Source organism: Littorina saxatilis, linkage group LG1 (assembly GCF_037325665.1).
Source record: "Littorina saxatilis isolate snail1 linkage group LG1, US_GU_Lsax_2.0, whole genome shotgun sequence".
NCBI classification, from domain to species: domain Eukaryota; kingdom Metazoa; phylum Mollusca; class Gastropoda; order Littorinimorpha; family Littorinidae; genus Littorina; species Littorina saxatilis.
The window spans coordinates 108,366,811-108,383,322 of NC_090245.1; the positions used below are offsets into that span (position 1 = coordinate 108,366,811).

The window sequence follows — 16,512 nt, forward strand, 5'->3', positions numbered from 1 at the left end:
GTTCTAGTGAAGGATGGCTTATTGCATGTACATCCTGGGTGGGTCTGTGCTGGTTCTAGTGAAGGATGCCTTATTGCATGTACATCCTGGGTGGGTCTGTGCTGGTTCTAGTGAAGGATGCCTTATTGCATGTACATCCTGGGTGGGTCTGTGCTGGTTCTAGTGAAGGATGCCTTATTGCATGTACATCCTGGGTGGGTCTGTGCTGGTTCTAGTGAAGGATGGCTTATTGCATGTACATCCTGGGTGGGTCTGTGCTGGTTCTAGTGAAGAATGGCTTATTGTGTGTACATCCTGGGTGGGTCTGTGCTGGTTCTAGTGAAGGATGGCTTATTGCGTGTACATCCTGGGTGGGTCTGTGCTGGTTCTAGTGAAGAATGGCTTATTGCGTGTACATCCTGGGTGGGTCTGTGCTGGTTCTAGTGAAGGATGGCTTATTGCGTGTACATCCTGGGTGGGTCTGTGCTGGTTCTAGTGAAGGTTGGCTTATTGCGTGTACGTCCTGGGTGGGTCTGTGCTGGTTCTAGTGAAGGATGGCTTATTGCGTGTACATCCTGGGTGGGTCTGTGCTGGTTCTAGTGAAGGTTGGCTTATTGCGTGTACATCCTGGGTGGGTCTGTGCTGGTTCTAGTGAAGGATGGCTTATTGCGTGTACATCCTGGGTGGGTCTGTGCTGGTTCTAGTGAAGGTTGGCTTATTGCGTGTACATCCTGGGTGGGTCTGTGCAGGGTCTAGTGAAGAATGGCTTATTGCGTGTACATCCTGGGTGGGTCTGTGCTGGTTCTAGTGAAGGATGCCTTATTGCGTGTACATCCTGGGTGGGTCTGTGCTGGTTCTAGTGAAGGATGCCTTATTGCGTGTACATCCTGGGTGGGTCTGTGCTGGTTCTAGTGAAGGATGGCTTATTGCGTGTACATCCTGGGTGGGTCTGTGCTGGTTCTAGTGAAGGATGCCTTATTGCGTGTACATCCTGGGTGGGTCTGTGCTGGTTCTAGTGAAGGATGCCTTATTGCGTGTACATCCTGGGTGGGTCTGTGCTTGTTCTAATGAAGGATGGCTTATTGCGTGTACATCCTGGGTGGGTCTGTGCTTGTTCTAGTGAAGGATGTCTTATTGCGTATACATCCTGGGTGGATCTGAGCTGGTTCACATGAAGGATGCCTTATTGTGTGTACATCCTGGGTGGGTCTGTGCAGGGTCTAGTGAAGGATGGCTTATTGCGTGTACATCCTGGGTGGGTCTGTGCAGGGTCTAGTGAAGAATGGCTTATTGCGTGTACATCCTGGGTGGGTTTGTGCTGGTTCTAGTGAAGGATGGCTTATTGCGTGTACATCCTGGGTGGATCTGAGCTGGTTCACATGAAGGATGCCTTATTGTGTGTACATCCTGGGTGGGTCTGTGCTGGTTCTAGTGAAGGATGGCTTATTGCGTGTACATCCTGGGTGGGTCTGTGCTGGTTCTAGTGAAGGATGGCTTATTGCGTGTACATCCTGGGTGGGTCTGTGCTGGTTCTAGTGAAGGATGCCTTATTGCGTGTACATCCTGGGTGGGTCTGTGCTGGTTCTAGTGAAGGATGGCTTATTGCGTGTACATCCTGGGTGGGTCTGTGCAGGGTCCAGTGAAGGATGGCTTATTGCGTGTACATCCTGGGTGGGTCTGTGCAGGGTCCAGTGAAGGTTGCCTTATTTCGTGTACATCCTGGGTGGGTCTGTGCTGGTTCTAGTGAAGGATGCCTTATTGCGTGTACATCCTGGGTGGGTCTGTGCTGGTTCTAGTGAAGGTTGGCTTATTGCGTGTACATCCTGGGTGGGTCTGTGCTGGTTCTAGTGAAGGTTGCCTTATTTCGTGTACATCCTGGGTGGGTCTGTGCTGGTTCTAGTGAAGGTTGCCTTATTTCGTGTACATCCTGGGTGGGTCTGTGCTGGTTCTAGTGAAGGATGCCTTATTGCGTGTACATCCTGTGTGGGTCTGTGCTGGTTCTAGTGAAGGTTGCCTTATTGCGTGTACATCCTGGGTGGGTCTGTGCTGGTTCTAGTGAAGGATGCCTTATTGCATGTACATCCTGGGTGGGTCTGTGCTGGTTCTAGTGAAGGATGCCTTATTGCATGTACATCCTGGGTGGGTCTGTGCTGGTTCTAGTGAAGGATGGCTTATTGCATGTACATCCTGGGTGGGTCTGTGCTGGTTCTAGTGAAGGTTGGCTTATTGCATGTACATCCTGGGTGGGTCTGTGCTGGTTCTAGTGAAGGATGCCTTATTGCATGTACATCCTGGGTGGGTCTGTGCTGGTTCTAGTGAAGGATGCCTTATTGCGTGTACATCCTGGGTGGAAGGAAGTCATCTTAGCACGGGAAGGAAGTCACCTTAGGTCAATGAGCATTTCTTCCACAGTCACCAGTACTGTCTGGGCCAGATGTTAAAACAGAGTGAGAATGAATGATGAACAGAGAAAATGTTTGATCTAGTGGATGTAAAGCAGACACACAAAATCTGACCAGCAGCGTAGATAGTTACCCAACAGTGACCAGCAGCGTAGATAGTTACCCAACAGTGACCAGCAGCGTAGATAGTTACCCAACAGTGACCAGCAGCGTAGATAGTTACCCAACAGTGACCAGCAGCGTAGATAGTTACCCAACAGTGACCAGCAGCGTAGATAGTTACCCAACAGTGACCAGCAGCGTAGATAGTTACCCAACAGTGACCAGCAGCGTAGATAGTTACCCAACAGTGACCAGCAGCGTAGATAGTTACCCAACAGTGACCAGCAGCGTAGATAGTTACCCAACAGTGACCAGCAGCGTAGATAGTTACCCAACAGTGACCAGCAGCGTAGATAGTTACCCAACAGTGACCAGCAGCGTAGATAGTTACCCAACAGTGACCAGCAGCGTAGATAGTTACCCAACAGTGACCAGCAGCGTAGATAGTTACCCAACAGTGACCAGCAGCGTAGATAGTTACCCAACAGTGACCAGCAGCGTAGATAGTTACCCAACAGTGACCAGCAGCGTAGATAGTTACCCAACAGTGACCAGCAGCGTAGATAGTTACCCAACAGTGACCAGCAGCGTAGATAGTTACCCAACAGTGACCAGCAGCGTAGATAGTTACCCAACAGTGACCAGCAGCGTAGATAGTTACCCAACAGTGACCAGCAGCGTAGATAGTTACCCAACAGTGACCAGCAGCGTAGATAGTTACCCAACAGTGACCAGCAGCGTAGATAGTTACCCAACAGTGACCAGCAGCGTAGATAGTTACCGAACAGTGTCCCAGGAACGCAGAACAGCAGAGCTGCCCACTGTAACTGTTGCATGCTACGTTTTAAGAGAAATTTTTACGCTGTAACGATTTTGTTTAAATTTGCGATATAGCATTAATCATAAAATGGGGATGAGTGAGATAGCATTAATCATAAAATGGGGATGTGCAAGATAGCATTAATCATTAAATGTTGATGTGCGAATACATTTTTAGACAATGCTACACTTCAACACCATTTGCAGAAAATTCCAAATAAATCTAGATTGTTACACTAAAGGCAATGTGCGGCACTGAAATTAAACTTTGAGAATACATGGAATAACCTAGTTTTTTTGGTAGTTCTTGAAGTGACGTATAAAACTGAATGAAAAAAGTATGAATACTAACAGGCATAGACTACCGTTGCTATAGAAACAGCTGCCATGATGGATTTCTGGGAAACGGTTTTACAGCAACATCACACATCAGAAATGCATAATATTTGGCACAAGTATACATATGACATATCTACAATCATATAGAACGATTTTTTGAAAAAAGACTACAGTTAAATTTGAATGATTTTTGTAATAAAGATTAATGAATTTTTAACCGCATATTCATGTTGCTGTAAAACCGCTTCCTAGAAATCCAATATGGCGCTGTTTATGCCAGTTTTCATAGCAACGGCTGTCTATGTCCATTAGTTTTCACACATTTTTCATTTATTTTCATTATTCACTTCAATAACTACCCAGAAAACTAAGTTATTTCATGTATTCTCCAAGTTTAATTTTGATAATTTTAGAGCCTCACATTGCCTTAAGGCTTCATAAGGGATGGGAGGTCTGGAAGAGTGTGCAATGTATGTTGCAGCATCCTGATGTTGTTCCTGAAGGAGCTGTGGCACAGGACGGATAACAAGGTGCTACAGACCAACCTGCGTCGCTCGGGCAGCGTTCCTGTCGGTCTCTCAGGGTAAGCATTCCTGTCAGTCTCTCAGAGCATAGACCAAATAGCCTGGACCGCCAACTCGTCACGTGACCCTTCGAGGTTACGACGCTCGACTTTCAGGGGCGCTTAGCGTCCGGTTTGAAAGGCCAGCGATTCGAAGACAGTGAAAAGAAAGCACGCTCCAGTTATTTGTGACAATGGGAGGTGACAATGAACTAGATTTTCCAAAACTCCAAACTAAACTTAACAAAACTCATTGAAAAACATGTTCCATATGCACTTTAGCTGAGTTTATTTTATCATTTTCAGAACTTACCTCGGCAACTTCGTCCATGTTTACAATCGACACCGGATATGACATCCCCCTGATTTCTGAAAGGCCATGTAAGACTGGGTGGCCGAGTGGTAACGCACTTGCGCTCGGAAGCGAGAGGTTGCGAGTTCGACCCTGGGTCAGGGCGTTAGCAATTTTCTCCCCCCTTTCCTAACCTAGGTGGTGGGTTCAAGTGCTAGTCTTTCGGATGAGACGAAAAACCGAGGTCCCTTCGTGTACACTACATTGGGGTATGCACGTTAAAGATCCCACGATTGACAAAAGGGTCTTTCCTGGCAAAATTGTATAGGCATAGATAAAAATGTCCACCAAAATACCCGTGTGACTTGGAATAATAGGCCGTGAAAAGTAGGATATGCGCCGAAATGGCTGCGATCTGCTGGCCGGTGTGAATGCGTGATGTATTGTGTAAAAAAATTCCATCTCCTACGGCATAAATAAATCCCTGCGCCTTAAATATGTGCGCGGTATAAATTGCATAAAATAAAAAAAAATATAAAAAAAATCCCTGCGCTTAGAACTGTACCCACGGAATACGCTAGATAGTTTTATCATAAGAACCTTTTCTAATTCCTATTAACTCGATGTTCTTTAACTATATTTATACATAAATGCATATTGTAAAGCAGTATGCATTGTTAGAGGATTTTTTTAGTAGCAGTGTTTAAATGTCGAAGCTGCTTTTCCCAGTTTTACCTAAGAGACCGACTGTATATTGTGTTATTGTATTTGTCAGACTTGATTGTACCAAGTCCCTACACATGTTGTAATGCGCTTAGAGCCAAAGTTTTTTGTATTTTTTGTAAGGGATAGGCGCAATATAAATGCACTTTATAGTATTATTATTATTATTATAAGCCTCATATTGATTGATTGTAAGCGTAGGTTCCTAAATGCGAGAGGCCGCTACCTCGTAAGAGAGAGAAAGAGTGGAGAGAGAGCTAGTTGGCGGTCCAGGATAAATGGTCTATGCTCAGGGTAAGCGTTCCTGTCGGTCTCTCAGAGTAAGCGTTCCTGTCAGTCTCTCAGGGTAAGCGTTCCTGTCGGTCTCTCAGAGTAAGCGTTCCTGTCAGTCTCTCAGGGTAAGCGTTCCTGTCGGTCTCTCAGAGTAAGCGTTCCTGTCAGTCTCTCAGGGTAAGCGTTCCTGTCCGTCTCTCAGGGTAAGCGTTCCTGTCGGTCTCTCAGGGTAATCGTTCCTGTCCGTCTCTCAGGGTAGGTGTGTCATTCAAAATGAACATGTTTTTGCACAAAGAGTAGTCTACTTGTTTTCAGGGCTGTGTGTGTGTGTGTGTGTGTGCAATAACCAGGGCTGTGTGTATGTGTGTGTAATGACCAGGGTTGTTTGTGTGTGTGTAATGACCAGGGATGTGCATGTGTGTGTGTGCAATAACCAGGGTTTGTTGTGCGGTGTGTGTGTGTGTGTGTATGTGCGTGTGTGTGTGTGTGCGTCGTGTGTGCGTGTAATGACCAGGGCTGTGTGTGTGTGCAGGGTGGCGGATGTCAGGGATGATGGAAGCAAGAAGTTGAGCCACTTGCTGGAGATGGGGTTCGGGGAGTCGGAGTCACGCCACGCGCTGACCAACACCAACTACAACCTGATGGAGGCGTCCAATCTCCTAGCCTCCAACCACAGCGGGTCAGTCTGCCTTGTGATGTGACACGTCACTCTTAACCTTGTAGACATGTCAATCTGCACTGTGACGTGACACGTCGCTCTTAACCTTGTAGACATGTCAATCTGCACTGTGACGTGACACGTCGCTCTTAACCTTGTAGACATGTCAATCTGCCCTGTGACGTTCTTAGCCTTGACATGTCAATCTGCACTGTGATGCGACACGTCACTCTTAACCTTGTAGACATGTCAGTCTGCCCTGTGACGTGACACGTCGCTCTTAACCTTGTAGACATGTCAATCTGCACTGTGACGTGACACGTCGCTCTTAACCTTGTAGACATGTCAATCTGCCCTGTGACGTTCTTAGCCTTGACATGTCAATCTGCACTGTGACGTGACACGTCGCTCTTAACCTTGTAGACAAGTCAGTCTGTTGGCACTCAACTGTAGCTTGTCAGCTGGCAGTCATGATGATGATGATGGTGATAGTTAGTGTGTATTCCAGTTGATTTAAACACAATTTTATTGAAACTACATGACATGAAACAATTGACAAAAATGCAGCTAGAACAAGAACTCAAGTAAATGCTTATTTGACGTGACCATATGTTCCAGTTGTCATGCTCAGAGCTGCCAACTGCTATGCTTTCACCGTAGCATACTGCGTTTTTAGAGAAATTGCTACGTCAAGCTAAAGATTGCTACTCTGACAAAAATAATTACAAGCATGCAACAGTTTCTCCTTTTTTGGGGAGTCTTGGTACTCATTTCTTCTTTCCACTCTGTGGCAGTCACAGAATCGGTCACAGAATCGGTCACAGAATCGGTCATAAAACATCATCTGCACTGAAAAGTGGCACGGCAGATACTCTCCAATGGGCATTTTATGTTCCTCCATTCTCATGAAACTTTATTAAAAATGCCTATTCTTGTGCATGATGGCATACATGCAGATGTAGGAATGAATGTGAGGAAATGCTCTACCAGAACCCATTTGCTGCACTGAACTTTCCAAACACTTCTACATTGCTAAACTTGAGGCTTCACAAGGGATGGCAGGTCTGCATGGTCATAGTGATGATGCTGACAGTTAGGTGACACAGCTCATCACTATACAGGCTGCAAGGTCATAGTGATGATGCTGACAGTTGGGTGACACAGCTCATCACTATAAAGGCTGTACAGAGATGTGATGCACAGCTCATCAGTATAAAGGCTGAACAGAGATGTGACACACAGCTCATCACTATAAAGGCTGTACAGAGATGTGACGCACAGCTCATCAGTATAAAGGCTGCACAGAAATGTGACACACAGCTCATCAGTATAAAGGCTGTACAGAGATGTGACACACAGCTCATCAGTATAAAGGCTACACAGAGTTGTGACACACAGCTCATCAGTATAAAGGCTGTACAGAGATGTGACACACAGCTCATCAGTATAAAGGCTGTACAGAGATGTGACACACAGCTCATCAGTATAAAGGCTACACAGAGATGTGACACACAGCTCATCAGTATAAAGGCTGTACAGAGATGTGACATACAGCTCATCAGTATAAAGGCTGCACAGAGTTGTGACACACAGCTCATCAGTATAAAGGCTACACAGAGATGTGACACACAGCTCATCAGTATAAAGGCTGTACAGAGATGTGACACACAGCTCATCAGTATAAAGGCTGTACAGAGATGTGACACACAGCTCATCAGTATAAAGGCTACACAGAGATGTGACACACAGCTCATCAGAATAAAGGCTGTACAGAGATGTGACATACAGCTCATCAGTATAAAGGCTGTAGAGAGTTGTGACACACAGCTCATCAGTATAAAGGCTGCACAGAGTTGTGACACACAGCTCATCAGTATAAAGGCTGTACAGAGAGGTGACACACAGCTCATCAGTATAAAGGCTGAACAGAGAGGTGACACACAGCTCATCAGTATAAAGGCTACACAGAGCTGTGACACACAGCTCATCAGTATAAAGGCTGTACAGAGATGTGACACACAGCTCATCAGTATAAAGGCTACACAGAGATGTGACACACAGCTCATCAGTATAAAGGCTGTACAGAGATGTGACACAGCTCAACAGTATAAAGGCAGCACAGAGTTGTGACACACAGCTCATCAGTATAAAGGCTGTACAGAGAGGTGACACAGCTCATCAGTATAAAGGCTACACAGAGCTGTGACACACAGCTCATCAGTATAAAGGCTGTACAGAGATGTGACACACAGCTCATCAGTATAAAGGCTGAACAGAGAGGTGACACAGCTCATCAGAATAAAGGCTGAACAGAGAGGTGACACACAGCTCATCAGTATAAAGGCTGCACAGAGTTGTGACACACAGCTCATCAGTATAAAGGCTACACAGAGCTGTGACACACAGCTCATCAGTATAAAGGCTGTAGAGAGTTGTGACACACAGCTCATCAGTATAAAGGCTGCACAGAGAGGTGACACACAGCTCATCAGTATAAAGGCTGCACCGAGATGTGACACACAGCTCATCAGTATAAAGGCTGCACAGAGTTGTGACACACAGCTCATCAGTATAAAGGCTGCACAGAGAGGTGACACACAGCTCATCAGTATAAAGGCTGTACAGAGATGTGACACACAGCTCATCAGTATAAAGGCTGTACAGAGAGGTGACACACAGCTCATCAGTATAAAGGCTGTACAGAGATGTGACACACAGCTCATCAGAATAAAGGCTGTACAGAGATGTGACACACAGCTCATCAGAATAAAGGCTGTACAGAGATGTGACACACAGCTCATCAGTATAAAGGCTGTACAGAGATGTGACACACAGCTCATCAGTATAAAGGCTGTACAGAGATGTGACACACAGCTCATCAGAATAAAGGCTGTACAGAGATGTGACACACAGCTCATCAGAATAAAGGCTGTACAGAGATGTGACACACAGCTCATCAGTATAAAGGCTGCACAGAGATGTGACACACAGCTCATCAGTATAAAGGCTGTACAGAGATGTGACACACAGCTCATCAGTATAAAGGCTGTACAGAGATGTGACACACAGCTCATCAGTATAAAGGCTGAACAGAGATGTGACACAGCTCATCAGTATAAAGGCTGTACAGAGATGTGACACACAGCTCATCAGTATAAAGGCCTTACAGAGATGTGACACACAGCTCATCAGTATAAAGGCTGAACAGAGAGGTGACACACAGCTCATCAGTATAAAGGCTGCACAGAGTTGTGACACACAGCTCATCAGTATAAAGGCTGTAGAGAGTTGTGACACACAGCTCATCAGTATAAAGGCTGAACAGAGAGGTGACACACAGCTCATCAGTATAAAGGCTACACAGAGCTGTGACACACAGCTCATCAGTATAAAGGCTGTAGAGAGTTGTGACACACAGCTCATCAGTATAAAGGCTGCACAGAGAGGTGACACACAGCTCATCAGTATAAAGGCTGCACAGAGATGTGACACACAGCTCATCAGTATAAAGGCTGCACAGAGTTGTGACACACAGCTCATCAGTATAAAGGCTGCACAGAGAGGTGACACACAGCTCATCAGTATAAAGGCTGTACAGAGATGTGACACACAGCTCATCAGTATAAAGGCTGTACAGAGAGGTGACACACAGCTCATCAGTATAAAGGCTGTACAGAGATGTGACACACAGCTCACCAGAATAAAGGCTGTACAGAGATGTGACACACAGCTCATCAGAATAAAGGCTGTACAGAGATGTGACACACAGCTCATCAGTATAAAGGCTGTACAGAGATGTGACACACAGCTCATCAGTATAAAGGCTGCACAGAGATGTGACACACAGCTCATCAGTATAAAGGCTGTACAGAGATGTGACACACAGCTCATCAGTATAAAGGCTGTACAGAGATGTGACACACAGCTCATCAGTATAAAGGCTGCACAGAGTTGTGACACACAGCTCATCAGTATAAAGGCTGTACAGAGATGTGACACACAGCTCATCAGTATAAAGGCTGCACAGAGTTGTGACACACAGCTCATCAGTATAAAGGCTGTACAGAGTTGTGACACACAGCTCATCAGTATAAAGGCTGTACAGAGATGTGACACACAGCTCATCAGTATAAAGGCTGCACAGAGTTGTGACACACAGCTCATCAGTATAAAGGCTGCACAGAGTTGTGACACACAGCTCATCAGTATAAAGGCTGCACAGAGATGTGACACACAGCTCATCAGTATAAAGGCTACACAGAGATGTGACACACAGCTCATCAGTATAAAGGCTGTACAGAGATGTGACACACAGCTCATCAGTATAAAGGCTGTACAGAGATGTGACACACAGCTCATCAGTATAAAGGCTGTACAGAGATGTGACACACAGCTCATCAGTATAAAGGCTGCACAGAGTTGTGACACACAGCTCATCAGTATAAAGGCTACACAGAGCTGTGACACACAGCTCATCAGTATAAAGGCTGTAGAGAGTTGTGACACACAGCTCATCAGTATAAAGGCTGTACAGAGATGTGACACACAGCTCATCAGTATAAAGGCTGTACAGAGAGGTGACACACAGCTCATCAGTATAAAGGCTGTACAGAGATGTGACACACAGCTCATCAGAATAAAGGCTGTACAGAGATGTGACACACAGCTCATCAGAATAAAGGCTGTACAGAGATGTGACACACAGCTCATCAGTATAAAGGCTGTACAGAGATGTGACACACAGCTCATCAGTATAAAGGCTGCACAGAGATGTGACACACAGCTCATCAGTATAAAGGCTGTACAGAGATGTGACACACAGCTCATCAGTATAAAGGCTGTACAGAGATGTGACACACAGCTCATCAGTATAAAGGCTGCACAGAGTTGTGACACACAGCTCATCAGTATAAAGGCTGCACAGAGTTGTGACACACAGCTCATCAGTATAAAGGCTGTACAGAGATGTGACACACAGCTCATCAGTATAAAGGCTGCACAGAGTTGTGACACACAGCTCATCAGTATAAAGGTTGTACAGAGATGTGACACACAGCTCATCACTATAAAGGCTGTACAGAGAAGTGACACAGCTCATCAGTATAAAGCAGACCTGGGAACCCATACGATTTCGCCGTATTTTGTACGCATGATTGTCGAGAATACGCTCAGTATGGTCAGTGGGAAAAAAATACGACGAGAAAAATTCCTAGACTACTTTTCTTCACAAGCCCATCCTGAAGCCGATCCAGTATTTTGGCACATGATTAAGTCACTATATTAGCCGCCGTCGAAAAAAATATAATCGGATCGTGTCAATCAATCAAAACAACCAGGCAAACGAAAGTACGGTATTTGGCGAAATCGGCTCCGAGAATAAACAAGTGAAACAAAGAAGAAAAGTGAAAAAGTTTGAAGAAAAATATCACACATACACACACACACACAATTTGTAACCAACACACACATGTAGTCCCGCCCGGAATAAGCTTTTTTGGGATGATTTACAACTTTTGCGCACATTTCGAGCAGACGAAAGCACAACATGGCGGCTCTCGCTCCTCCAACTATCGCGAGACACAAAAAAACGAAATCTCGCGCGGGCGAGATCCTGATACATCGGGTGTTTCTCTGTATGCTTGTCACGACGACTTGTTGACAAACGAAGATTCGCGAAAGAAAGAGAAAAGCGCCGAGCCTTGAGTAGAGAGCCAATAAAGTACCGGTAATCGCTAATCCAGCGAAATGAAAATCCGCGGCGACTTCCATTAGGTGAATGCTATTCAAGTTTAGGTAACGTTTTAGCCGCATCTTTTTATAAGCCGCAATGCGATTTTTTTTTTAAAGTCGCGGCTTGTAGTCCATCAATTTAATACGGTGCAGTTTTTGTCAGTAAAAATTGAAAAAAGCATTTGTTTTAAATGTATAGGTAAACTTAATTAACGGTGTGACGGACGCGCATGAGGCATGTTTTAATCATGGATGTGCAAACGCTGTGTGGAGTACGCTCATTTTTTTGAAAATACACCAAGTTTGTTTGAGAATACTCAAAGTGCAAAACAGGGGTTCCCAGGTCTGATAAAGGCTGAACAGAGATGTGACACACAGCTCATCAGTATAAAGGCTGTACAGAGATGTGACACACAGCTCATCACTATAAAGGCTACACAGAGATGTGACACACAGCTCATCAGTATAAAGGCTGCACAGAAATGTGACACACAGCTCATCAGTATAAAGGCTACACAGAGATGTGACACACAGCTCATCACTATAAAGGCTGTACAGAGAGGTGACACAGCTCATCAGTATAAAGGCTGTACAGAGATGTGGCACACAGCTCATCAGTATAAAGGCTGCACAGAGATGTGACACACAGCTCATCAGTATAAAGGCTGTACAGAGATGTGACACACAGCTCAACAGTATAAAGGCTGTACAGAGATGTGACACACAGCTCATCAGTATAAAGGCTGTACAGAGATGTGGCACACAGCTCATCAGTATAAAGGCTGTACAGAGATGTGACACACAGCTCAACAGTATAAAGGCAGCACAGAGTTGTGACACACAGCTCATCAGTATAAAGGCTGAACAGAGATGTGACACAGCTCATCAGTATAAAGGCTGTACAGAGATGTGACACACAGCTCATCAGTATAAAGGCTGTACAGAGATGTGACACACAGCTCATCAGTATAAAGGCTACACAGAGCTGTGACACACAGCTCATCAGTATAAAGGCTGTAGAGAGTTGTGACACACAGCTCATCAGTATAAAGGCTGCACAGAGATGTGACACACAGCTCATCAGTATAAAGGCTGCACAGAGTTGTGACACACAGCTCATCAGTATAAAGGCTGCACAGAGAGGTGACACACAGCTCATCAGTATAAACGCTGTACAGAGATGTGACACACAGCTCATCAGTATAAAGGCTGTACAGAGAGGTGACACACAGCTCATCAGTATAAAGGCTGTACAGAGATGTGACACACAGCTCATCAGAATAAAGGCTGTACAGAGATGTGACACACAGCTCATCAGAATAAAGGCTGTACAGAGATGTGACACACAGCTCATCAGTATAAAGGCTGTACAGAGATGTGACACACAGCTCATCAGTATAAAGGCTGCACAGAGATGTGACACACAGCTCATCAGTATAAAGGCTGTACAGAGATGTGACACACAGCTCATCAGAATAAAGGCTGTACAGAGATGTGACACACAGCTCATCAGAATAAAGGCTGTACAGAGATGTGACACACAGCTCATCAGTATAAAGGCTGCACAGAGAGGTGACACACAGCTCATCAGTATAAAGGCTGCACCGAGATGTGACACACAGCTCATCAGTATAAAGGCTGCACAGAGTTGTGACACACAGCTCATCAGTATAAAGGCTGCACAGAGATGTGACACACAGCTCATCAGTATAAAGGCTACACAGAGATGTGACACACAGCTCATCAGTATAAAGGCTGTACAGAGATGTGACACACAGCTCATCAGTATAAAGGCTGTACAGAGATGTGACACACAGCTCATCAGTATAAAGGCTGTACAGAGATGTGACACACAGCTCATCAGTATAAAGGCTGTACAGAGATGTGACACACAGCTCATCAGTATAAAGGCTGTACAGAGATGTGACACACAGCTCATCAGTATAAAGGCTGTACAGAGATGTGACACACAGCTCATCAGTATAAAGGCTGTACAGAGATGTGACACACAGCTCATCAGTATAAAGGCTGTACAGAGATGTGACACACAGCTCATCAGTATAAAGGCTGCACAGAGTTGTGACACACAGCTCATCAGTATAAAGGCTGTACAGAGATGTGACACACAGCTCATCAGTATAAAGGCTGCACAGAGTTGTGACACACAGCTCATCAGTATAAAGGCTGTACAGAGATGTGACACACAGCTCATCAGTATAAAGGCTACACAGAGATGTGACACAAAGATGGAAATAAAGATGATGGCAATAGCTTGTTATCACTGTTATGGTTTTGATGTTCCAGTTTCAGTGCCTCACTGTGATGGTGTTGATGTTCCAGTTTCAGTGCCTCACTGTTATGGTGTTGATGTTCCAGTTTCAGTGCCTCACTGTGATGGTGTTGATGTTCCAGTTTCAGTGCCTCACTGTTATGGTTTTGATGTTCCAGTTTCAGTGCCTCACTGTTATGGTTTTGATGTTCCAGTTTCAGTGCCTCACTGTGATGGTGTTGATGTTCCAGTTTCAGTGCCTCACTGTGATGGTGTTGATGTTCCAGTTTCAGTGCCTCACTGTGATGGTGTTGATGTTCCAGTTTCAGTGCCTCACTGTGATGGTGTTGATGTTCCAGTTTCAGTGCCTCACTGTCATGGTGTTGATGTTCCAGTTTCAGTGCCTCACTGTTATGGTGTTGATGTTCCAGTTTCAGTGCCTCACTGTCATGGTGTTGATGTTCCAGTTTCAGTGCCTCACTGTTATGGTGTTGATGTTCCAGTTTCAGTGCCTCACTGTTATGGTGTTGATGTTCCAGTTTCAGTACCTCACTGTCATGGTGTTGATGTTCCAGTTTCAGTGCCTCACTGTCATGGTGTTGATGTTCCAGTTTCAGTGCCTCAGAAGATTTCTCTGATGATCCAAACCACTCGGGGATCACAAGACCCTACTCCAGTGACTCAGCGTCCGCCGCCGACATCCCGCCACCGTTGCCGCCCAAGCGAGGGTCCAAGGGATCGCGGAAAGTGAAACGCCACCTGTCGTCACCGCACAAGACGAGCAAGAAGCGAGAGCCGGCGGTTCGCAGCATGAGTCTGTCCCAAACAGAGCCCAACCTGACCGAGGCCAGTCAGTGGTCCTTCCAGGCGCCAACCACCGCTGATGTCAAGAAAGCGCCGTCACTGGCTGACGGCTTTATTGTCATGGTGAGTTGATGCTCACTTCTGCTGACCTTACAATTGTCATGGTGAGTTGATGCTCACTTCTGCTGAGTCCTAAAGCCCTTATTGTCATGGTGAGTTGATGCTCACTTCTGCTGAGTCTTAAAGCCCTTATTGTCATGGTGAGTTGATGCTCACTTCTGCTGAGTCTTAAAGCCCTTATTGTCATGGTGAGTTGATGCTCACTTCTGCTGAGTCTTAAAGCCCTTATTGTCATGGTGAGTTGATGCTCACTTGTGCTGAGTCTTAAAGCCCAACATCCATCTGGAGGAGACCCATGTTATATGTTGGTTATTCTCCAGAGCTTTGTACCTAGTTATAGTACAAGGCCACAGAGCTAAATTTAGCTATGCCAGGATGAGAAACTAGAGCTACATCTGCCGCACACCGATGTTGGCCTTTAACTATCTGGGCAATGCACCCTAAGTGCTATTGTCAAGTGAAGAAAGCTCTGTTCCTTGAAATGCCTTTTTTTGGCCTGGTTATACTGCTCCCTGCTGGTGAGTCTTGAATCGCTGTGTGCTACGTATACATCCTTTTACCAACATTGTGCACAGAAAAATGTTTTTCTTTTGATACATTTCATTGTTAAATTGTATTTCTTTCGAATACATCACCTCAATTTAACTAATAGGAGTTACCTTACTTACGAGTGCTAGACTGAGAAGCGTCCTATGTTACAAGTACTAGACTGTAAACAAGGTCGCTAACTCTAGATTTCCGTCAGTATACCATTTAGGGGAGTAGTCTCCCCTTGTCGGTAGTACCTCTCTGCGCACGGGCCAATGCCCATAATCCCCAGTTTCAATTTCTTGCTACGGGGAGCTAGACGTGTATTTAGACTTTTCCCGTCTAAGAAGACTTCCTTCACAGGAACTTTCAACATTCACCTTCAATCACGGTTTGGGTTTTTCTTTTTTTAAGGGTGATTACTACGCCCGTATACATTCATCACATTGAACAACGTAACGAACCGTGAAAATGAAAACGAAAGGAATGTAACAAAGTTACTGAGTTAGTCATAAGTAGAAGGTACTTCTATGATACCTTGTTGAGACACAGAGCCTAACGGGCTCCGTTACTAGTCTTTTAAAACTAGTGAACATGCAATTGAGTGACAATTATTCTTCACTCAGTCGTTACGAATGTCGAACAGATATTTACAGCGGTTGGCTGGTTCCACTGGCACAATAGAACTCCGCGAACGATAACTCACCTTGCCGCTTTCAATAGAAAGCAACGGCAGGTCACCCTACACATCAATGTAGGAATACGAACAAGACCTTCAACTTCGCAATTACCCGGACGTTTTTTTGTGCATTTTAACAGCATTTATATTGACTACAGCGAGGTTTGCCATGTGCGTTATCCCAACCGGAAGCGCGAGCATTTCCGATCCGAATTTTTAGGCTTATGGGATAC

At 45.2% G+C, this 16,512-nt stretch overlaps 1 protein-coding gene across 1 annotated transcript in view; it reads left to right on the plus strand.

The window, feature by feature from the left end:
- The window catches only part of LOC138949573 (protein mono-ADP-ribosyltransferase PARP6-like), a 47,356-nt gene that overhangs the window by 14,648 nt on the left and 16,196 nt on the right, over window positions 1-16,512 (plus strand). The window contains exons 9-11 of the mRNA XM_070321411.1: window positions 4,123-4,224; window positions 6,024-6,170; window positions 14,760-15,075. Coding sequence (XP_070177512.1) covers window positions 4,123-4,224; window positions 6,024-6,170; window positions 14,760-15,075 — 565 coding nt within the window. The remainder of the gene's footprint in view (window positions 1-4,122; window positions 4,225-6,023; window positions 6,171-14,759; window positions 15,076-16,512) is intronic.